At 39.3% G+C, this 25,168-nt stretch overlaps 2 protein-coding genes across 3 annotated transcripts in view; both read right to left on the reverse strand.

Moving 5' to 3' along the window:
- Positions 1–4,646, reverse strand: part of tcf12 (transcription factor 12) — an 85,874-nt gene extending 81,228 nt beyond the window's left edge. Inside the window, exons 1-3 of the mRNA XM_062989235.1 lie at positions 4,111–4,646; positions 1,979–2,077; positions 919–991 (exon numbers count right to left, since the gene is read on the reverse strand). Coding sequence (XP_062845305.1) covers positions 919–991; positions 1,979–2,050 — 145 coding nt within the window. The 5' untranslated portion in view covers positions 2,051–2,077; positions 4,111–4,646. The remainder of the gene's footprint in view (positions 1–918; positions 992–1,978; positions 2,078–4,110) is intronic.
- A 1,319-nt stretch (positions 4,647–5,965) lies between these two features.
- Positions 5,966–24,031, reverse strand: myzap (myocardial zonula adherens protein). 2 transcript variants are annotated; one of them, XM_062989932.1, is made up of 14 exons: positions 23,581–24,031; positions 21,729–21,815; positions 17,744–17,836; positions 16,326–16,490; positions 15,658–15,750; positions 14,701–14,814; positions 14,225–14,377; positions 13,650–13,775; positions 11,041–11,169; positions 10,855–10,946; positions 10,392–10,503; positions 10,150–10,233; positions 9,154–9,215; positions 5,966–8,111 (listed from the first exon to the last, which is right to left on the reverse strand). In XM_062989932.1, exons 1-14 carry the CDS (start codon positions 23,641–23,643, stop codon positions 7,721–7,723), a joined length of 1,764 nt encoding a protein of 587 aa, XP_062846002.1. In that variant the 5' UTR covers positions 23,644–24,031; the 3' UTR covers positions 5,966–7,720. The 2 variants fall into 2 exon arrangements, with proteins under 2 accessions (XP_062846002.1, XP_062846001.1); XM_062989931.1 differs by having other exon boundaries at positions 9,154–9,260; positions 23,581–24,028.
- Between the last annotated feature and the right edge of the window lie 1,137 nt (positions 24,032–25,168).

Here is a 25,168-nt window from a genome sequence, read left to right on the forward strand (position 1 = left end):
GATGAAGGATTGTGGCTGGGTTGCCCACCCCAAGTTCCTGTTATACTAAACAATACAAAAAGCTTTACGTAAACAGTTCTATTTTGGTCCCTTTTATGGTTAAATCATGACACGATCATGGCAAAAAAATAAGGTTCTCACAATCATGCTCAATAAACGTTTTAGTAGTTTCAAAATCACTCAGTCACTAGGTTTCCTTTCAAATAACACACAGAACATCGACTAACACGCATTTCAAACACAGAATGCGGTCTTTGGATAAAAGGACAAAGACAAAACAGAGCATGACTTAGTCGTCTTGCAAAAACAGGGATAATGTGTCATTTATAGCTGTTTAAAAATGTACAGTACACAAAAGGTGCACTGTAGTATAACATGCTGTACTGCCTTTACCACAAACACTGACTTCATCATACAAACAGAAAAATGCATAAAATCATCAGACCTGAGTCACTGCCTTATCTACTGAATACCCACTTCTGCTGCAACATGCAAATAGAGTCAGAATTTGGCACAAACAGCAAAAATGCATGAACGTAACCTGCAATGTGTCAACAAAACCTAGGTGACAGCTTGTTTTTGATGACACCATTAGACATATAAATAAAACATGAAATAAAACAATGACAAATTGAACATTTTTACAACCTGTTCCAAGTCAGTCTCAGGTGGAGTTTGAAATGTGTGTTCCAAACAAGAAATAAACAACACCCACAAAAAAACAAAATCACTATGAACCAAACACCGGCTCCTCATTAACCTCAACCAAACAAAATCAGAAACACCTTCAGACACATCTGGAATATATCTGGTTTACCGGCAGCAATCAAACCACAGTAAAAATGCACCTTACTGCAGAGGCACATGAACACGGACGACCAGACACGGTCTCATTAAGAAAATTCAGAGACGATGTACCTGATGCACTGAACTGGCTGCTTCCCAAAGTCGTAGGTCTGTTTTTCCCACTGCTCACCGGCGGTGAAAACATCTACAGGAGACACACAAATTATTATGGAAACATTGGTGATGTTTAATAATGCTTCAGTGGCTTAACGTACACTCTACGGCCAAAAGTATGTAGAAACAAAACCATTGGCTTATTGGATATATCATTTCAAAACTATTGGCATTAATGTGTGAGAGATTTGCCCCTACTTGCAGCTACGACAGCCTCCATTCTTCCTGGAAACCTTTCAATAAAATTTTGGAGTGTGTCGAGTGGAATATGTACCTATTATGTCAAAAGAGCATTAGTAAGGTCGAACACTGATGTTTTGGAAGTAAAGACCTGATTTACAACGTTCAAATTAAGTACAAAGGTGTTGAATAGGCTTGAGGTCAGGCCACTCAAGTTCCTCCACACCAAAATCGTCAACCAATCAGCCTTTCCTATTTTGTTGAACTGGTTTTAGACACTTGTTATCAATGTAAAAGACAATACATTTTGAGCACCAAGTGGGGAAACCCTCTTTATTTTAACATATTTTGGCTAGAGAAGGTTTTCTGTCCTGTTAAATTAAATCTAAACCCAAACGCCACCAACTTGTAAACATGAATATTTTGTTGAGTTAGTACCAAGTTACTCGATACCCGACCCCGGATCACATATTCACATGATTCGGCAAGCATCCAAAATGGTTTCAATCACACACCAGACCACCAGACCACTTTTCAGACAAATTAGTGCTTCAAAATGACTTTACATATTACCAAAAATACTTAAAAAGTGTAAAGAAATATTATATAATTATAACAGACTTGTAACAAATGTATAAATCATTGCCTAGCATAAAACAGCCTACCAGAGTTGGGCTAAATGACCATACATTATTGATACTGTAATAAATCAACATCATAACACAATTTACAAATTATGACTTATCTCCAGTTGACCATCCTTTAATATCTGACTTATATATCTGGCCTATTTAATACTTTCTGATATAAAAGATTAAATGATGATAAACACACTTACTGCACTAAAATCCAGCAGGTCACTTAATTCCTTATCCGTCCCAATAGCGGCAACCCGCTGCTGAGGATTCATTCTTACGATCCCTGCAATCCCTTAATTCTGAAAAATTAAACACACAAATAAATTCAGTTTTATGTCAATTCTGATGACATGTGGTGGAAATCAAAGACCATAGGTGCAAGTATAGTGCAAAATTTAGCATTTTTCTTTATTTTTTAAATATTTTTAAACAAATTATATTAGCATAATTAAAATGAAGAGTGAAACATAAGTTTAATATAATAAGAATGTTTGTTTATTATTATTATTAGGATTTTAACATCATGTTTTACACTTTGGTTACATTCATGACATATAATAAAATTTAATAGAAAAGATAAGAAAGTGCTGTAGTAGAAATGATTCAGATTTTTGTCCCCAACACATGTCAACACCTGACCGAAAGCTTAGTGGACAGTCCCCAGTATGGAGTCTGTATTTGCAGCTCTAACAGCATCCACTCTTTAAAAAAAAAGATTCCCCAAATATTTTGAGTGTGTCTGGGAGAATTTGTGCTCTTTGCATGAGGGACATAAACAGGTAGCTAGTAACTGATGTTTCAATTCATCCTACACATGTTTAATAGGACTGAAGTCAGGCTTTACACGTGTCCAAGGAGGTGTGTGCTAGCATGCAGCATGTCCAAATAGGTCAAATGAAATCATAATTATTAATAAATAATATGTATAATATACATAATAAATAGTATATATAATAAGTGTATATAATATTTTATATAAATGTTTGGAAGCCTTATGTACAGCTTACACATGATTTGTTATACAGTATATGTAACAGCTTATAAGAGCTCTAATTATTGCATCTGCTTGTTTGATCATGTATTATTTGTTCTTTTTAATATTTTAATATTTAGACTTTAACATAAGTGTCACATCTGGCATGTGGGCAATCTTTAAAATATAGCACTTTAAAACTTACTGAGCTTTTGGATTATTTTTATGCATAAACAATCCATTAATAAAACATGAATTTGCTGGTGTGTAGAAACATTAGCCACTCAAGTTCATTCTCACTCAAGTTCAGTTCACCAACTATTGCAGCCATAAGGTTGACAAGTGATATCTTACTTTAAATTTACATTTTCAATAACTGCAAAGTTAAATAATAACATATCACATGTTATGGTAAAATATATATATACAGTACATTATATTAAGGTTGTACTACTGGAACCACTTGGAAGTGTTTCACTGTCTATATTGTAATACAGAATTCATTCATGTCACAAATGTCACTCAGGGATCATTAAACTGATATTCTTTTAAACTTCCAGGCTTTTAAGGTTATTTTAAAACATTCTGAGCTGTGTAAACATGTATTCGGATGTTTTTAAACCATCTTATTTGTGTTCCTGAGCATTATACCAAATATTTACCTCAAGTTCAGACTCTCTCACTACTGCAGCCTTTAACGCTACTGTACTGTAGTGTAAACAACTGCCAACGCTTCACAAAAGTGACACATATGACAGGGTTGATAAGTTTACATTACAAAAATAACACATTTTGGGTGTTTAATTATTTAACTATTCAGAAGGAAACAACTCTGATAAAAAGAAAAGCGAAAAGCTGGAATGGTTAGCAAAGTGTCTCATCACAGAGAAGCATCATTATAGAAATGTGAACAGAATAAACACACACATGCCGAGCGACAGAAACACATTCTCACAGAATTTATTAAAATAAAAACATCCACAATGTAACTACTGAGATGATAAACAGAAAATAAAACAAAACGCAACATGTACACAGAATGTAGCCGTTAAATAGAAACACTTCAGTTACACACACACACCGAGCGGCTTCAGTTTGCAAATACCATGGTCTCGATTTAAACAATTATTCAACACTCTGTACCCTGTCTACATAAACAATAACAACATATCCACACAAAATCAACTTATAATATGTTTCATTCAGCCAAAGTTAAAATAACCAGTGTGAAAAATTAGGCATTTTAAAAACTAAAGGCGAAAATGTGCTCAATACCAGCTCCAGTCTCTCAGTATCCTAACTTCTCTCAGCCAGTCCCAAACCTTAACAAATATCTCTCACTAGAATGCTTATTTTTACCTTTTTTCGCGATTAATATCCGACTGGGAACGGTCGGTATTGTAGCGGTAATGTATCTCTCTCTAATTCGCCTCAGAAGGACAGTGAAGTCGATGTTTATGTTATTATGTTTGTGAAATATCCAAGTTGCGAGTTTCCCTTAGGCAGACATTTTTGCCTTGACGATAACCTAAGCACGACGATGACGTTTTTAAAAATTCGATCCTTCCGCCGGCTCCGCGGAGGTATCATTGCGCCTTGGGTCTATATGAAGCTCTACTCGGTGCTTTTTTGATTCTGGAGTCGATTCCAATTCGGATTTAAACCATGAGAATCGAACGATACGATCGCGTCTTTACATTTATTTTGGTAGAACGGGTGCCGCACAGCAACATGACCCCTAATGACACGGATTCAATTCCAGGTTCAACCCTCTGTTTTTGAGGAGTTTGGCATGTTTTCCTTCTGTCAGCACGATTTTCCTCCAGGTTCTCTGGTTTTCGTTTTTACGCCCAACCTAATGCAGAAGGTTGATTTGCACCTTGTACATGATGTGTTTCTGCCTTGTGCCTGCATGTGCTGGATGTCCCTGTACAGGGTGTGTTACTGTGTGGCTCCATCCCACCGCAAGCCTGATCAGGATAAAGTGATTTTTGAAACTAAATCAATAAGTACAATATTTTAGTTTTATATTTCATCTTAAATTGCTTTTGCTTTGTAAACACAAGTTAATTTAATTTCGAAGCATTCAGTTCGAATCTTTTTTATTATTTCTAATTTACGGAATCAAAGAATCGATTCTTTTTTTCGGCTCGAATGCCAGTCCGGTCAAATAGCCTCACACACAGTCTATATGGTGGAGACTGGAACGAATAGAAATACAGTTTATTCACGCTTAATCATTTAAACCAGGCTTTAAAATCATTTCACCCGATTGTTTGTGTACTTTTTTTTCTAACAAACACATTTTGTTGTTTGTGCTACAGCATCCTGCTATTAGAACAATTTAGACAACAAACATTAAATTGCACAGTTCTACAGAAACATGACCTTTTTGTTGTTAATAATATGTTACTTAAAAGTTTACTGTTTATTTTGTGTGTTTTAGTATATAGAAATTAAAGAGGTTATTTGTCCACGTCCACATACTAGCAAACTACGCCACCCTAGATGCATACATATACTATTAAGTACAGTAGTATAGTACAGGTAGCAGGGACAAGGATAGTGGTGTTTATAATCATTTCTGTAGCCTTGTATAGGAGCAAAGCTGTCAATTAGTTTTAGGCAGCTAAGGTCATTAAAACACATTTTTACTCTCTAAACAAAAGTGTAGATAATGTGATGAACACAGGGCTAAAAGGGTTGGACATAAAACATAATCACTAATACAATACAATACATAACTAATCACTAATCAGTCATGTTATGGCCTTTAAAGTGACCAGATCTCAACACATCTGGAAGATTAAGAAAGAGTTTGGAAGAATGTAGTTCCACCCCTCTATTACAGTTCCCTAGACTTTAAAAAAATCAATGACGAGGCTAAGTTAAGCCTTTTGACCATGTGCTGGCACAATTGTTGTCATTTGGCATGCCACTTATATTCTGGTCCAAATTGCAGAATTCTATTTTATTATTTATTTATTTATTAGTCAGCTCAGTTATACAAACTTAATGTGGCTTTGTATTTTTCTTAAAAGAGAACCCTTCCCGTATAATATCTGATCATTGGTGGTCCTAATCCACTGAGGGACAGGGTAGAGGGGCAAATTATACAGCCAGAAAAGTGAGCTACAATTGGTAACGGAGTACCTACAAAGTCTTATTTAATTTACATCCAATTTACTTAAATTATGACAAATAATCAAGTTCCTTTTAACATAGCGTGACAGTTTGGGTTTAATTCTTCACCTTAGAAATCACATAATTATTGACACTGACATGAAATACACATATTTTAGTGTGTAGAACCCACCTTTAGAAATACAGCATATCCCCCCTCGACTTCAACACGACTGTTTGGTCTTTTTCTCTTTGCAGGTCTGGCCGGGAAAATGACCAGAGCTGATCTCACTTGCACAATCTAATTTATCAAGCACAATAATGAATCTGATTGTATTATAGACCCAAATATATATTTTGTTTATTATTGCATTAAATACAAGCCATATAAACATGGTTACACACAATTTAGATAAGAAAGTGATTTAAGGCCAAGTAAGGTTTTGTAAGAAACGGTAAATAAAAATATAAATCTTTCAAATATATTCCATCCCATAAATCTATATCACTGTGTAGCCTTTGTTACTGTAAACAAAGTAAAAAGCAAAAGTGCATCAATATACTGTGTGTGTTTTGTGTGACTGTAGACAAATATGCCACATACATTCATGTCTATATATATTCATCAGCTGCTTTATCGGGATCACAATCAGTCTGGTGCCACCCAAAAACACCAGGCTCAATACAGCCTGTACAGGGGCAACACATTCACCTTCTGCATGTACTTGGGAGGTGGGGGAACTAACATCCCTGAAAGAGACCCACAGCCAGGGAGAACATGCAAAATCGTTTGCAAAAAGTGATAAGAGATGAGGGAGCAAATCCAGGTCAACACAAGCTGTGCCACTGTGCTAGCCTTATTTGTACTGTTTTACTACAGCTTTATCCTATATAGGGTGGCAGTGGGTCTGAATTACTGGGCAAAAGTTCACTGGGGCAGCCTGGACAGGTCACCGGTCCATCAAAGGGCAAGCAAACACACACACAAACACACAATTTTGTATCTGATTGCATGTTTTTGGACTGTGGAAGGAAACTGGAACTCCCACAGGACACCCACACAGACACGGGGAGAACAAGCAAACTCCCCACAGAAAGGGCCCAGACCACTCCACCTGAGGATCAAACCCAGGACCTTCCTGCTGTGAGGCGACAGTGCTACCCACCAAGCCACCATGCCGCCCAACATTCACTGTTTTGTAATTATTATTGTAGCATGTTTATGAGACGTGTTAATACTGTATTTGAACATAATGATTTTTATTAGCTTTCATCAGCTTTTCACTCCGTGTGTAAGATTTGAACGGCAACATGGTGGCAGCATGGTGGCAGAGTTGGTCTTAGGTCCAGAACACCACACAGCAGGAACAATTAAATATTGGCTAGTGCACCTTTAAATGTACATTTGTCTATCTCAGCTTGTCCCTCTAAATGGAAGCACGTAGCTGACATGCTAGCCAATTTGTATTAGGGCTTTTTAGGGACCAGCGGACACCCCCTTCCTAATATCACCCTGGAAACTCCCTGGATGAAGTGCCACACACACACTGACCTACAGCAAGGGGTAATTTAGAGTAGCCAATCCAGACCTGGTATTTTTTGTGAGGTAGGAGGAATGCAAGAGTACCAGAATAAAATGCATGCAGACATGTGGAGAACATGCCCAAGCTCAAACTGTAACCAGGAACAAGAATCAAACCCTGGGTAGAAAAATAAAAAGTGAATCCACTCAAATAATAAGTTATTCACAGATTCATGAACAATTCCTTCCTTATAAAGTGACCAGAAACAAAACACAAATACTTCATCTTCCAGTTCAGAGTTGAGCTTATTCACCGTGTGAGCTTCAGTCTACTTTGAGATTCGCAGAGATCTCCATCAGCCTCATGAAAGGTGTGTAGATTTTGGATTTGGAGGAGGACGTGGAGGAGAACATGGAGGAGGACGCGGAGGAAGACGCGGAGGAGGACGTGGAGGAGAACATGGAGGAGGACGTGGAGGTGGACACAGCGGAGGACACAGTGGAGGAGGTGGAAGTGGACGTGGAGGCGGTCAGTTCTGTACTTGATGAGGTGGATGGTGTCAGTTTTTCACGTCCAGGGCTTGAAGCAGGATTTCGGGTGTGTAACGTCAGCATGCTGCTGTACTGTAGAGGCGAGTATCTTAGTAAACTGTTGTCCAGTCGGCTCGAGCGTCTGGGCACTGACGGGGCCTCGTACGGCTGAGGCTCGGGAAAGCTGTACAGCAACAGTAAGTGATAGAAGTGAAACAGCTAGTCGTATAGATGCATGAAACAAAAAAGGTAACTGCAACTAAATCAGATCTGGTGAACTGGTTTACATGCACTAAAGTAATCAGAAGATGGTAATACGCAGGATCTACATGAGTCTGTTAGTAGATCCTGATTGTAGAAGTAAAGCTATTAGTTAGCTTTCTTTTATTAATATAGTGACCTAATTCATTTAAAATAGTGGAGCAGTACTGCACATTTCCACACACACTTACAACTAAAGGAATCATTGTATTTTAGGCCCCGAATCCAGCATGAAATTCCTTTTAATAAAAATTATATTTTATTGTTTGTAAAACATTATGAAATATGTCCAAATATCAAATATTTGAGAGCCTGCTTTAAAAAAAATCTGTTGCATTACAATATATACTGTATTCACTTTAACCTGATCAGGGTCGCAGTGGGTCAGCCTTCAGCCTCTCCACCTTAAGATTTTTGGAGGAGGAGGAAACCAAAGTTTTCAGAGAAATTGGCGTCTTTCTTTAGTGTAAACTAAAGAAAGACGCCAAACTTACCGGCAGTAAACTGAGGCTAGGTTTGAACCTATCTCATAGTCATAAATCAGTTTATTTATTTATTTTTTCCTTTCAGCTGCTCCTACATTTAGGGGTCGTGACAGAGGATCATTCTGGTCTGCATACCTGATTTAGCACTGTTTTTGTGCGTGGATGACCGTCTTGACACAACCCTCCTTTTTTTTATGTGGACTTGGGACCTGCACTGAGAGCGCACTGACAGGTGCAGACGCCCGACTGGCCTATAGCCCGGCTGAGATTTGAACCCAGATTTTTATAACTCAATAACCTAAAATTTGATTTGAAGTCTCTCTGTTTGAAGATACCAGTTTGTTGTTCACATAAACATTTCAAAAATCGTGTAACAGCCGATATCCGAAATAATCAGATTACTACTGTGCATGTAAACATACTTATTGTCACTATAGTGGTCTATAATATCTGATAGCAAGTAGATCTGGTGTTCGTTACCTAACTGGCAAGTCGCAGCCAACTCCAATCTCTTTGGTGATGGGTTTATTTTCATTTGTTTTCTGTACAGACATAAAAAACTTCAGCTTGTCTTCTAACTCATTATTCTAAAAGAAGAAGCAAAGCAAAGCACACAGTCAAACCAGAGAAAAGAGAGTCCAAGTCATCCAAGACAGAAATACTGAGAAATTTGCAGTGAAGTTTGGTGTGAAATCTGTGCCCTGTACCACCATGCAACTGCAATTCACCATGCGGGCAGCAGGTGGCTCGAAGGGGTCTAAAAATCACTCGAGGCTCATTTTTACCCTTAGCCTGAACTCTATTTATTCATTTTTACTAACTGCTGCAACATGGTCAGGGTCACAGAAACCCTGGGCACATTGCAGGATTTGCTCTTCCATTCTTTTTATGGGCACTTCAAAGCTATTGCATGTTGTTAGGAGGTGGGAGGAGACAAAAGTTTAATGAAATAGGAAAATTACAACAATTGTCAACTGTAGTGATTTTGCAAATTATGAAAAATGAAATAGGTGAGTGTTAATGCATTAAAAAAAGGACCAAAAATCTAAGGACCAATCATGTAACAGTATGCAAATGCAGGTCATGTGAATAACATGCAAGTAGTTAAATTAATATATACATTAATATAAAACTATGTGGTTCAGGATGGTTAAAGGTTAGTGGCCATGTACAAAGCTGTTTCTCCAGTTTGGATTTCTCAGTGAGCATAAAGTATAATTTTGTTAATAAATTAGTTATAATCATTTTTGAGCATTTAAATATCAGACTAAGCTCTGTCAAATTTCTACCAGACATCACAGCAAAAACTACTGGCATGCTGCTATAAGAGAACCCCAGTGAAATGACTGCATGCAGCGTAGCTTCCAGAATGCTGCCGGCCTCCAGGATTCAGGCATTCTGTGCAAAAGTGAGCTGCTAGAGAGCGAGAAAAAAACTCCAAAGCACTGCTCACAAGCTTCTACCCCCTGCTTTTACCTCACACTCCACTATCGCCAGCCTGTCCAGCAGCTCTGATATGTACATGTCCTTCCTGGCCACATCAGCTCTCAGTGTCGTCACCTAAAAGAAAGAAAAAAGAGAAAAATATATCATCCTAATTCAATTCTAATATTGTTTAGACCACTCATGTCCCTATTGATTCCAGGGTGTCCAAGTTTTTTTTCTTGCCATGGTCACTCTAGGCTGCTTTTCAGTGGTTTTGGAGTAGAAAGACTTACCTCCTCTATCATTGACTTGACCTTTCTTTGTTGACTGAACACCATGTCGTTTAGGTGCTTTATTCTTTCTTTCAGCTCTGATGCCTCTCTCTGTACCTGAAGCTGCTCAGCCCTGGCAGAGAACACATTCTGTTAATAAATTAAATATTAAAATGAAAAAAATTGTTTAACCTAGCAATCAGGCAAGTAGTTGCTATTGTGGGGTACCATGGTGCGTTCATATCTGTCTGTCTGCTGTCTGTCTGTCTATAATTATATTTGTCTAGGCAAACCCAACAAAATAGATACTGTTTCTTGCTTACCTACAACACACAGACCTTCGTCTGATGGTAAATCAGTTTGTACAGCTTTGTGGCTGTTATTGACTTTGCTAGGAAATCTGGGTTTTTATTCCTTAGCCCCTAATAAAGCATTAATAGGAGCTCAGTTGTATTTGTAAAAGACCAGTGTGTGTAATGCTTACTTTTTGACCCCCCCTGAGTCAATCTGGTCCTGGTCAAGGCTGCGCAGGCGCTGTTCACACTCACACAGTTTTTTAGTTAGCTGGCCCTTTTCCTGCAAAATAAAAACCACCACTCACTTAACATCTGATGCACTGCCTATCCAGACTCCACATGTATTCCACTTGATATGAAAATGAATTCAGTACCTGAGCCATGCAGTCGAGCAGGCGCTCCACCTCGATTATCCTCTGGTCCCTCTCAGCAATCTTTGCCTCAGCAATTCTCATGTTCTCCTCTGCCTCATCCAGTCGCCTCACATACTCCTCCAGCTGAGCCTGGAACAATCACAGCAACAACTTTTACATTTTTATTATTATGATTTTAGATTTTATCATTTGTCCTTCTGTTTTTGCAAAGTGAAGAGCTTGAATCATCTGTCCTCTGTGTAACTTCCCAACAGTTTGGTGTTTTTGTCACTTCACCCAAAAAAGGGTATCAAATGACTTAAGCAGTACTTCTGAGCACCACTAGGAGGAGCAGCAGTCACGCACAGTCCACATGTTCTCATCCAGGGTTTGATCCGAGCAGACTCGAAATAAATATCTGACCCAGTTACACATGGATTGCATTTAACACAATTAATATTGTACACAAGACTGCTTAAAGAGTTGTTAGGGTGGTGAGATCTTCATTTGGAGTCATTAGCCACTCAGCTTTCATTGTAGGGTGTCAAAGTAAATCAAATATTTAGTTCTGCTGATGGCCGAGTAGTTGACGCATGGCTGGATTACTGACCGGGCCAGTGGGGCCAGCGCCCAGGGGCCCTTGAGGTCAGGGGGCCCCGGACCAAAACATTTTGCGATGCCTATCAACATTTATGATACAATATATTTTTATTTCCGAGGGCCCTCCATTTTAAGGATCCTCTGACTATTAGGGACTTTGACCCCAGGGCCTCTTGGGGGCCCTAGCCATGCTTTTGGGCCCTAGCCAAAATACTTCTCTGTTATAGTTGACTCCACTCCAGACCTTGCTCATGTGGACCAACTTACTTTTATTTTCAGGTTTGTTAATAATGACGGACATGTAGTTGAGCGTTTTCTAGCTTTTGAGCCTATTGAAAACCATAGTGGGGACAGTTTGGCAGAGTGTGTCGTTGCTATGGTGGAGAATCTGGGCCTAGACTTATCCAACTGTAGGGGCCAGTCATATGATAATGCAAGTAACATGTCGGGAAAGTACAATGGAGTCCAAGCTCATCTTAAACAAAGAAACCCTTTGATTTGTTATGTCCCCTGTGCAGCACATTCACTGAATTTAGTTGGTGTCAATGCTGTTGACAGTAGCCCAGAAGCTGGACGTTTTTTTGACTTTGTACAGGCAATGTACACATTTTGTGCATCATCTACACACAGGTGGGGAAAGGTTTTCCATGATACTGATATCAAACTCACACTGAAATCACTGTCAGGTACTCGATGGAGCGCACGAGCTGAGTCAACTAAGGCTCTTTGGAAATATTATGCACAACTGAGAGAGGCATTGAATGATATGTCTAAAGATATGGAGGAGAAATGTGTAACTCGAAGTGAAGCCTCTGCACTCTGTGACAAATTGGACACGTTGGAGATGGCCTTCATGGCATACTTCTGGGACACAATACTACAGAGGTTCCAAGCCACAAGCCTGCAGCTGCAGAAGCATGATATTGACATATGTACAGCTACACAACTTCTCTTGTCTTTACGAGACTTTGTGGCAGCACAGAGAGATAACTTTGAGGTGTTTGAAGGGGCAGCTTTAAATGTCACCACTGCTGTCTCCCAAGAGTACAGGCATGACCTCCAACGTACAAAGAAGCGCAAAATTATGTCTGATGATAGTGCAGAGCCAGGTGTAGCATTTAACGGAAAGGACAAGTTTCGGATCGAAACTTTCAATGTTGTCATTGACAAACTTGTGTCCTGTCTCAACCACCGTTTGAATGCATACACACACTTAACTGAGCTATTTGATGTTCTTTTCATGCCTGACAATATGTCCAACAGTGAGCTTACTTTAAAGGCTAACTCACTCGCTGCAGCATATCCTTCAGATCTAAACATGAGCCTGGCAGATGAATTGATACAATACAAATCATTCATAACAGAAAAAGAAAAATGTCCTAGTAAAATGCTCAAAACCATGATCAATTAGAATTTACAGTCAACCTTTCCAAATGTCTACATAGCACTTAGACTTTTTTTGACTGTGCCTATCACAAATTGTGAAGGGGAGCGTTCATTCTCCAAACTGGCTCGTATTAAGAATGAACTCAGGATTAGGATGCGCCAAAACCACCTGAACTCACTGTCACTTCTGGCCATTGAATCAGATTTGGTCAGACAGCTTAATTTTGATGAATTAGTGGATGACTTTGCAAGAAAGAAGAGTAGAAAGAAACTTATATAAAATAGATTCTTGTGTTAGGGTTAGTTATTGACAGGTTGTTTAATGTATTAATTTATTTATGTTTTTGGAGGGGGGGGGGGGCCCTGGGCAACTCTTTGCCCAGGGGTCCAGACTATCCTTAATCCGTCCTTGAGTTGACGTGCTTACTTTCTGATTTTGAGGTTTGCTCCATATAAATAAAATCCTCGTTTAACCCTTTGTGACAAACATCTGTAATAATTATGCATGAATGAACCTTCCTACAACCCGTAAAACAATAGCTTGTGTACAGTAAATGTGCATGAGAATTAAATGGGTCAGTCTCGGTGACCTTGTAGAGTCAGATGCATTGTGTTTGTGATCGTGTGCCATTATAGGATTTTACCTTTAGCGCTTCCACTTCCTGCCTGTGTTTCCTCTGCTCTTCCTGCAGCTTTTCCTCGTACTGTCGCTGAAGTTTAGCACTCATCTCCTGCAGGGCTCGAGCATTGTCTTCCTGTGATGACTGCATCTACACATAACACACAGATATGGATCCATGAGTACACACATTGTAAAAAATCAGGTGTAATGGTCAGGTCTCTGACTCTCAAAGCTACTGTATTTAAAGCCTTTTTTACTGTCAAATACTGAGTTATCCATACAAATAATGGTACAGGTTTGTGTTGTTCACATATGGAGACTCTACACAGCAGTTTCCCCAGCTGGATATGATGTGCTTTAATCCCACATTAAATAGATCTGGTTTAAAACAATTTGCTTAAACTTCATCTGGTTGAATTTTCACTTAAAATATGCTTAAACATCTGCATTCATTTCAAAAGAGTATTAGCAAATAAAGCTGACAAACACTTATGAGTACCTTTAGTACATTTTCTAGCCCAAACAAAACAATGTTGTACATACACTCCACACTTGCACTCCATGTGTTGTGTCTTGGTGTGTCTGTATACACAGTACCTGCTGCTTTAGCATGCGGTTCTCAGCGTTGGCTACAGCCAGCTGTTTCTCCCGTTCCCTCAGATTTTCCTCAGTCTTTTCGAAGGAGCTGCGCATTGCTTTCATTTCCTCTCTGTTTCCCACTCGGCCCTGACAGCTCTCCAGCAGCGACTTCTACACCAAGCGGAAAGCAAACACATACTTAACAACAGCTGCTGGTGCTACGATTTCTGAAACATTTTCATACTTGCTTGCACACCGTGCTGTGTGGGAATTAGGAATATTAAGACAGCGAGTTAATCTGTTACTTTTGTGTGGCTAAAAATGAAAGCAAGTTCCTGAGAAATACCTAACCTCTGTTTAATCTGAGTGAATCTTTTCCTCGTACTTCTGACTGGTTTGCGTGTTCTTTGTAAAGTAACTGGTGAAACCAGGCTCCTGTCGTTGCTAGGCTGTTTGTTTATAGTGAGAAAACGATGCTACTGTTGTGCACGCACCTGCAGGTCGATGTTGGCTGATATAAGAGAGCTGTTCATCTGATCGAAACTCTCAAAAGCAGCTTTTCTCGTCCTCACCTCTCCTTCCAAATAGCGCTTATGAGAGTTAGCCACCTGCAACACACACACAGACAGACAGAAACTGCATGATGCAGGACAGAATGAATTTAGAAGCATGTAGTGGTTGGTGGGCCTGGTAGTTGATGCCAATGCCTGAATTTTAGCATTAGGGACAGTGTCATGAATCAAAATTAGAAAACAAAGTTTCTTCATGTGAGGAACTCCTACTCAGAGCCAAAGGAACTAATTTTGGTCTTAATCTCATGGCCAGAATCCTGCTGGTTAAGATGTTTTGATCCTTACAAAGCCTTCCTAAGAGACATAAATACTGGACAAGATTCCCAAATTGTCTGAAATATAATGTCAAATACCTAAGGACCCACTGGAAGTCAAAACGTTTAAGCAATTTTAGTCAACTACATGGTTAGTGGATTCAGTTTAAGTTGGTCCTAACCAGAAGGCAAATTATTTATCCATATTAGCTAACTAATGACCCCTTGAACTGTTGTTTTACCTCTTTTTGAGGAAAGGGGATCCAAGTATTAATTAGAAGGGTCAGAACCCGTCCTGTAATTCGAACCATGGTCCTAAAGGTTAAGTGTGTTTTTAGAGTATGAACTATGCCAGATCTCGAAGCCGATACATTGTTCCTGATTCCTATGATGACAAGGTTGATAATGTACTTATTAAAACATCTGCTTCCTGCTAATCACGTCATTTCTTGTGCTGTGTACTGGGCTAGTAATCAGAAGGTTGCTGGTTTAAGCTCTATTACTGCCAGGTTGCTGCTGTTGGGTCCTTGATCAAGGCCCTTAACCCTCAATTGCTCAGACTGTATACTCTCACAGTACTTTGGTGATGTGTATTAAGCATGTCTGACATGTTTGGTGTTCTTACCCTTAATTCTTGTGAGAGTTTTTGTATTGATTGTTGCATTCCTCCGAACTGGCCGTACATCCGCTCTCTGACCTTCTCTAACGAGTCTCGCACCTGCAACATCAACATCAAGTCTTAAGTCCTCAATACAACTGAAAATGACCCCACTGACCCCTGTTTTCACACAAAACGCTTAGAATGTGATATGTGATTTAAAGTGTTTCATGTTGGGCTCCACAGTTTATTATTAATAGGCTGAACAATACGATAGAAACAGATCAGAATTTGGTAGATATTCTGGTTTAATTTTAGCCCACTGTTTATTGATTTGGAAAAGAAAATTTTATAAATATTATAAACTGGGCTAGTAATAAATAAGTCTGACAGGTTTATTACACACAGTTTGATTGAAAGTAACTAGCTGGCTTGCTATTATGGGATGGTATGACATTCCAGTTTGCATAATTATGAAGGCTGTTTTTCTTAATTAAAGACGCAGAAATGTTACTAAGCAACTCTGACAATACAAATACATTTTAAATGGTTTAAAATACCATATTTAAGTTGCATTGGAGTGTGGTAGGCTGGGCCCCGATGTAGCATTGAATCCTGGGAACCCTTGATTTCTAATCCTGCCCCTGCTCTCCTCTTTCTCTCTACCACGTCACCTTTCATGTTGCTGTACTTACCTCTTTGATGTACCTCATCTCCTCTTTCAGGTGATTGCCAGGCCACTCCCGAGCCATCACTTCCTGCTGCTGCTGATCTCCCGAGTGCTGCACCACACCGTACACCCGGAGTCCCGGCAGCGTCTCGCGCTCAGCAACACCGCCATTGCTGACACTGCAGGAGTGCTGAGGAAAACAGCGTCACACGGGTCAGATTTCCACCGGTGTATGTCAGTGTGTGTGTGTGTGTGTGTCTGAGAGAAGGTCACTGTTCTGTTTGCGGCCGCGTGAGCATCGGTGTTCTTTGTGCATTTTTGCAAGCGTGTCCACGTGTGTTGTGCACATACATAAAGCACCTGTGTAAATATGAGTACAGTGTATTTTAGTGGCTTGGCAGGACGGGGTCTCCACAGGCGCATGCTCAGGTGGTTTGCTTTTTGGGCTGTGCTGCTGAGTGATCAGATCCGGAGGCTGGAACACAGGGCAGTGACAAGAAGTGATGGTGTAGGGTTTCTGCGATCCGGAGTGCAATACTGACAGCAGGCTGCATCGGTGTGGCTGATCCTGTGCCGGTCGGGCCCTCGTTTAAGGAATGGAAGAGAAAGAAAGGCGACTGCGAGCTATCATACTGAGATATTAGGTAGAGTAACTCATACAGACACACATAACTAGATTTTTTTAGTACGTCTACCAGAGAGATACCTTATTTTTTGTAACACAGGGTAATGTGACACTGATGAAGGACTATTCTCTAAATGTACATGTAAATGTGTGTCTGTTAAATAGTACCCAGTGTTTTTAACCCTAAATACATGGTGGCCTCATTGGTGCTTTCTTTTATTTGCTGGACGGGGTAGGGCACTAACAAAATTAAATGTAGAAACTTGCATATCACAGATAAAGCTGAAGTCTGTGTATGTGTTTAAGAGAAGTTTACTACAAGCCTCATGGCTGTGTCTTAATTCACACCATCTTGTACTAAATGCAGGACGAATTAATGTACCACCATTACTGTTATTATTATTTTCAACAGCATTTAGCGTGTAGTATGTGCTTTGAGATGTGAGCTTCCTGGAGACGTAGGAAAAGAAATTCTGCCCACAAATTCTTCAGTAGTGCACAGGTTCTCTGAAGAATGCCAGGAATACCAAGAAGAACACAAGCCTTGTGTTAGGAACGTGAGATGTAGTGAACACGCAGGTCTGGGCTCCCTGACCATATATTACATTTATGACATGTTATTTTAGAATGTACCGTCTTCAGAACCCTTTGTCCTCGCTCGCTAAACACTGAGAATTTGTCCTCGAGGTGAACAAACACATCAGTGTTGAAACTACCCGTGAGTTATGTAGCTTTGTTGCTCGCATTGTGTAACATCAGTGCAGTAGGAACACTAACTGGACTGTTTGTGTTTGTGTAATATCTGATGTGCTTGGTACCTTCTCCTCCACAGGTGATTCTCGGCCAGCCGGTCTCTCTCTCTGCATGAAGCCGTTCTTCTTCATCCAGGATTCATTACCCATCTTCCCCTCCTACATCCCAACACACACACACACACAACACGCTGCTCATAACTCCACTGTACCCACACGTCACTGAAATATGAAGTTTTACTGAAAATAAGTGTAACCACCTGTCAGTGCTTCACTTCAAAACAAGTAGCATAGTAGTAAAAAGGTGTGTTATAAACCATAACCCTGAACCCTTATCATCATAAACGTTAACACACTGTTGACGATTTTAATTCTATTCTGTGAAATGAAAATGAAATGAAAAACATATAAAAAAACATAATAATAATTCCGTCCTGTTGGTCTTGCCTTTATGTAATAATCAAATCTAAAAGTTCCTGTGGATTCAGGAAGTGATATTGGGTTTCTACCAAAAGCACATATTACACTGTAGTTGTAATGAGTATCACTGAGCAGCCACACCCGTTCTGATTTACGTCCAATACTCATGTCCAATGAGTTCCACACAACTCCATTATAGTTCATCAGAGCCATGTGCTTCAGTTACAAAAACACTTATTACAGCAAGCCTGACTGTGAATGAGCATCAGAAAAAAAGGTGTGTTGTGACTCTAGAACCATGAAAGGGGTCAGTATAGCTCTGTGCATCAGAGAGACATGAACAATGATGTCTTTTAACATCCTCAGCTCTGATCATTACTGAAGATAATGCACAAAGAGCAGACAGAAACTAAGAAACCAAGGTCTTCTTCAGGTTTATTCCCTTTAATGTTTAGGAAGTATTTTCTTGCCACTGTTGCCTTAGACGGGTGGCGTTAGAGACCTGGATCTTTGTCAGCATCATGTTGCAATGCTTTACAATGTTCTATGGTGAAAAGTGCTATGCAAATAAATGAATGAATATTACTGTATAGATCCTTTGAAATAAAAATCCTCATTGGTGCCAGCGCTTCACTTATATAACCCTGATTGTACTGCTTAGTTGATAATCGAACACCACTGTGGTTTTGGAACCTCTGTTTATTCCCGTGCAGCAGACGTTCGTATTGATCTAGACGTCTTACAGTGCGAACAGTGTTAGGTGCTGTTCTCAGATCAGCCTCGGATCAGAAGGTTAACCCTCTCTCTGAAGTGCAGCGTGTGTAACATAACCCGTACAGACCATGCACAGCCTCCCAAACAGCATTGAGTTACTGAATCCGCCCTGTTTAATTTAATGACCGGCTATCAGTTTGGTATTGTTGTGTTGGAAACTATAGAGCTAGTGTCAGAACATAAAACTGATCCTCTTTAGCTTGCTTAGCAGGTTCTTCGTGGTACTTGGGGCACTTTGTTAGTATGTGTTCAGTTGTTGTAAGTATTTTACAGTGGTCACAGTCACAAGGGCGCTCTCACTTCTTTACACAGACGTGACTGGCTATGTCTGAGGGGGGATGGCCAGATTGACTATTCATTGGAAGGTGCACTTATCAGTGAGCTCAGTGTCGGTCCTGAGCCCAGATTAAAAAAAAAAACAATAAGAGCATAGAAACTGTGCCAAATCAAATGTGGACCAGAATGAGCTGCTGTACATCCTCTAAATACAGGAGCTGAAAGAAGAAAGAAATGTATGTATGTTTCTATACATTTTAAGGGGATTAAAGGTAGCATTATCATCAGGGCACTGTTTACATAGCAGCATGCCTCCACCGTACATGTGCCATCAGTTATACAAAAGGATTTTTTTTTCTAAATCAAGAACATTCATATATTCAGGGTTGCGGTTGGTTCAATACTACCTAGCTACACTGGGCCTTATTCATTAAACTCAAATTTACATAAACATAGGGAGAACATACAAAACTACACACAGCCCGTGACCACAGATCAGACTTAAACCCAGATTCCCGGGTCCTGCCATTCTAAAACATTCCTGCCATATCAACAATTGGGAACACTGATTGGTTTTGACATGATAATATATTTATAATTTTGTCATTAGTTTATGGGGGGGAACATTTTGACCAGATCTGAATATTGGTGTGGGGGGGTCCATATCCCCCAATGTATATTGTGATTATGGCCTTGGTAGAAACACAGCAGAAGAAATGCAGTTCAGATTACACTCTGAACACAGGATGAAACACTCCACCTTATCACAATACCACACTGCAGCGGGTCTTGTTCAGGTCCTGTTATCATCGTAATAAGCAGTGATGATTAGGGGCAGGACTGAAACATGACACAGCTATCAGTAGACTTTGAAAATACACAGATGTTAAGCAAGTACATCTAGTCCAAAGTACAGCAAAAAATAAATTACAGTACAGTGCAGTACATACCTGTATGACGTGTTATACTGTTTCATAATGGAGCAACAAGCTGCATGTGCCACTAAATAAAATATAGTATATAAACAGATATACATGTATTTGGACACCTGATCATAAACTTGTTGGAAGTCCCATTTTAAAAGCAAATGCTATTAAAATAGAGTGGCATCTGTGTGATCTTTTCAGTTTGGTGTTGGCTCTATTACACTTTTTGGCTTTCGTGCGTGCCATCCACATGCTAAAAAGCCAAATTTCATTCAATTACGTTATTAAGTCTCAAAACACCTGTGCCACCCAAGGTAAACACACACAGCCTCGCCTCTCTCTTTCTCAGTACACAGAATAACATTTGACAACATTAGGTAAACACATTACAGTACAGACACGACAGACACCAGTGCTAACACCGTTCATTATCCTCACCTCATAATGTCTGCATGACTAGACTTAACATGACACATGGAAACAGATGTGGTCCACACTGGTTATGGAAGTAAGGGTTGGAGAGTAGAGACAGTCTGAAGGACTTTCTAATCAGGAAACAATGCAGATATGTTACGCCTGCACTGATCAGTTTAGTGTGTGTGTGTGCCACAAATATAACTGTGAAGTCCTGTCCTGTATGGAGAACCAAGCTACACTGAGATTGGCATGCCTGCGCACTATAAAGCTCATTCTAACATCAAACGCTGCTTCTGCCTAAAATATTTCCTGGTTTTATGGTTTAGGAGTTTCAGTTCTAATGCCAAGAATAATAAACCTAGGTGGAGCTGCGTGGCATCAGCACAACCGGCTGCTCTAGTAAACAATCGAATGTGTCTAATGTGTAATTTAAGACGTAATGACATAATTATATACATTTATTCAATAATACATTATATTTTATTAAAGAAATTATAACAATTATAATGATAAACGTACTGAATAACAAATATATTTTATTATGAAATAAATAGTTAAGTCATTAATAGGAACACATTTTACTATTAGCAAAAGTAAATAATTGACAATAACATACATACATTTTCATTAGCAAAATACCTGTAAGTGTGTTAGATTCATTTTAAAATAATGGACCATTTATTGAATAAACAAATAATTCTAATGTTGAATATTTATAAACAGCAGTATTAGTGCTTACTGAATTATTTATTGATTATTAAAAAAAATATATTAAAAATTATTATTATTGTTATTATTATTATTAATTCTATTTTTTTGACAATAATTACAAATGTACAGAAATGTGTATGATAAATTGTGGTGCTATTATTTAATATAATAATACTAATAATAGTAATAATAATAATAATACTAATAATAGTAATAATAATAATACAAACGACAAAGAAAAAAGGATCAATGGTAGCACAGTGACCATGTTCAGTTTACAATCTAAATGCAAAACTGTATAGTCAAATAAACACACACACACACACACACACACACACACACACACACACACACACACACACACACACACACACACACACACACACACACACACACACACACAGGTACTGAGAAGCTTGTTTCCTGGGACAAACAGGAAAGGGTTTTGCTGTAACTGATAGCAGTACCAGCTGGTGTTTAAGGATGTGCAGATACTGATACAAAATGAGAAAAAAAAATACACTTACAGATTGTGCAGGACTCTTCGTCGCGTCATACTGTCCAACCGAGATGTCATCAGGTCGAAGGGTCAATCTGAGACGCCTGATTCCCCTCTGAATTAAACACACACAAGCGAGGTGGAAATATTATTCATTAAAGTACACATGAGTTAGTACGCTGTTTACATTTCAAATGAAGAAGACCATTTTTCAGAGCAATGTTAGATGCTAGCCACTTAGCAAACAAGTTCACCATGTTTTCATTTGTGAGCAGTATAGATGAGGTGGAGTAAAGCAGACGCGTTATTACTGTGACTAATAGGAGAAATGTAAGCAGGCCAGCCAGTTTCTATTATTCACATGCAGTTCCCTAATGATTCAATTTCTTAATCACACGGCTATAACAGTTCTGGTTTCATAGAGGTGCAGTTTGATTATCGATACTGTACGAGATAATCTGTGTGACTGAAGTGAGGAATGTCAGTAATCAAGGACAAATGCAACAGGCCGCTGTGAGCTGGATTTTCTGTCCCCATGAAACCAAAAGCTTAATGACCGTGGTGATCAGTCACACTGTTAGCTAAGCATTTATAACCTTTAGTGTGTCATTATAGCATACAACTACAATAGGTCAGGGGTCTAGGAATCGTTCTTTCTTTTTTAACATGTGTTCTACCATAAAATGACTTATTAGGGGCTTCAAAGTGTTTACAAATAATTACTGAGCACAATATATGAAAGGACTGAGTACCACACCTGGCCTTACGGTCCAAACAAATGAAAAACACTATGCAAATAAGAGCCAGTAATGTCGTGACTACAAACATTCTGACTGTCATTCCATACATCAAACCTGATAAACCAATACAGCCTCTATAAACCTGTCATTCTTTCTATTTAAAATAATGTGTGTGCATACATGGTACTTATAATAAGTAAAGTATGTTATGGATAATTAAAAACGCACTTGTATTTATTTGCAAGCTTTAACACATAAATGAATCATTTACAAACCGGGCTGGAAAATTCTGTGAACCTCTAGGCTGCACCTGACTCTTTTGGGAAATTTTTTATTGTGGAAATAGCTGGGATATGTCAGAGCTTTAAAAAAAAAAATTATATTTCGTTTGGAGAAAACTGGACCAGTGATCGTCCAGTGGTGCCATAAGCAGGTGCATGAATTATGTGAGGTAGGGGCAGTCCATGGAATACAGGTACATCCCTAATCTTCCTAACATGTACAGCCAACTGGTAAAGAAATCATGCAAATTCTTTCCTAGAAATACCTTCCCGGCTGTTAGGAAATGTATAAAGTGATTATCCTGCTCTTAATGAGGTGAGATTGGAAGTATGGACATATGGAACCTGAATCTGCTTTTCATAAGGAAAAAAACTGTTGATCTTTATCCCATTTAAATATAAATTAAAAATGCTGGATGCTCAACAAATGTACTTCTGAATTACCCAGACGTTTATCAAAGACGATGGGGTAACCTTGCCCATGGAAAGGTAAAGCTTGCTCGACTGTGAACAATGTCACCCATGCATTAGAAGCTTCTAAAGGGCACTAAGGGTCAGATGTGAGTAGCCTTTAAACAATTCAATGCCAGGCGCTAATAAAATAAACATGACAGCATTGTGGTAGCTCTTATTACAGCCTCCCGCTGTGCTAAACTTATCCCAGAGAATGATTAGCCATGAGGTGTTAAATTAAACCGAGGACAGGCTGTGCGAGTAGGCTGCCTATGTAGGGAAGATAAACAGACAGGTTCACAAATAAACCACTCCTGTTAGCCAAAGGTGAAAAAGAAGTAAACAGAAGATCAGATGAAGTGGGTCCACACCCGAGTTAGTCTGAATTGTCTGTTATGTTACTTACCGTACCCCTTTCGTCTGGGGTGGAAGTAGTGGTGAGGGAGCCTGAAGAGCCGTTTCGCAGCATGTCTCCGTCCACACGTCCTCCAGCACACACACTCACTCACTGAGGCCGCTCGCTCCAGCAGCAAGTCAGCATGGGAAAGTGAAGCAGGGTGGAAAAAAGTTCCTCTCGGGCTCTGAGCCTGCCTTTCAAATTCCTTCCTCTGGATGATAAGACAAAGCGAGCGGGGACAAAAAAAAAGGCCCCAGTGCCCCGCAGGACTGAGGAAAAACAATGTCCACAGTGCAGGGGGAAAGTCCAGCAAGCAAGCTACACACACACACACATTCATACACTGATGTGTATACACAGACTACTACTGAATGAGAGAGAACATGTGGGCGAGACACATTAACAAACCAATAGATAGAGAGATAGAGAGAGAGAGAGAGAGAGGCTGACAGAGAGAAACTGTGTGTGTGTTGTCAGACGTACATCTGTGTAGGCTGCGTCTCTTGTACGACCTGTCCTACTGCATTTCTCCTGCTCGTCGGTCACCTCCCACCTGCCGGTGGGTGGTTCACGGGTGGAGCACATATCGCCACACCTGAAGTTGAAGCATCGGGGCCAAAACAAAATCCTACACCTGTGTTGGAAGTAGCAAGGTATAAAAAATTCATGGAATGAGCGCCATGTTAGTAAGATCAAGAGATACTCCAACGAATTTCATAGTTCAGGATACCTTACTTACACACAGGTACAAAGCCAATTTATAATCATAATAAGTTTAAGAAATCACCCCAGTATTGTAGGTTTGTGTTACGTCTGGAGCTGCCAGACGCACAGCAGAGATGAATCAATGAATAAACTGTGTGATTTTGTTGACATTTTTATTGCTCGCTTGATAGTTACTCATTAGCTAAATCATTTAACGGTGCACTGTGTGCTGGATAATCATTAACCAGCATTATTACCCTTATCAATACAAAACAAAAGTCATTCGTCATTCAGAAATCATAAATGACCAAGATAAAATAATGGATTTTACACTATTTGCCCCCGAAATGTTTCCCCTTACTGTATGAGATATGCATTTCTATTACACATGCAGTTTCACACTTAATAACATACAGATCAAAATCCTGTATAAAGGTTACGTTGAGCTTCTGGACATCGTGGAGTATCAGAGAGGTTTAGGTCTGATATACAGCTAATATAGACCAAACATAGTATGGACATAAAAGACTTTAGGGGCAGCAGGGGGCATTTGAAGACAATAATCCATAACTCAAGACCAAGATATTTAATAATCAAGGCTAAGATTTGAGATTGAAAGATTACAGACCACAATCCAGAATGTTCACAGATTAAAGCATAAATCAACCTTCCATAAATCTACAGGGTAATGCTTATTTTGTAGACAGTTGTCAAGGTCAGCGATGTATTATATGTATTATATGTTGATGATGGTAGTTATTTGTACTACATGTGTTAAATGCAGTAGTTATGATTAGCATAAGCAAATTGTTATGGCAAGACATCTGAATTGAAGCACTTAATGCTTCGGAGAACCAACCAACAGTGGTCTGAGGAGGGATTGGAAGTTGCT

Source organism: Trichomycterus rosablanca, chromosome 27 (genome assembly GCF_030014385.1).
Source record: "Trichomycterus rosablanca isolate fTriRos1 chromosome 27, fTriRos1.hap1, whole genome shotgun sequence".
Lineage (NCBI taxonomy): Eukaryota > Metazoa > Chordata > Actinopteri > Siluriformes > Trichomycteridae > Trichomycterus > Trichomycterus rosablanca.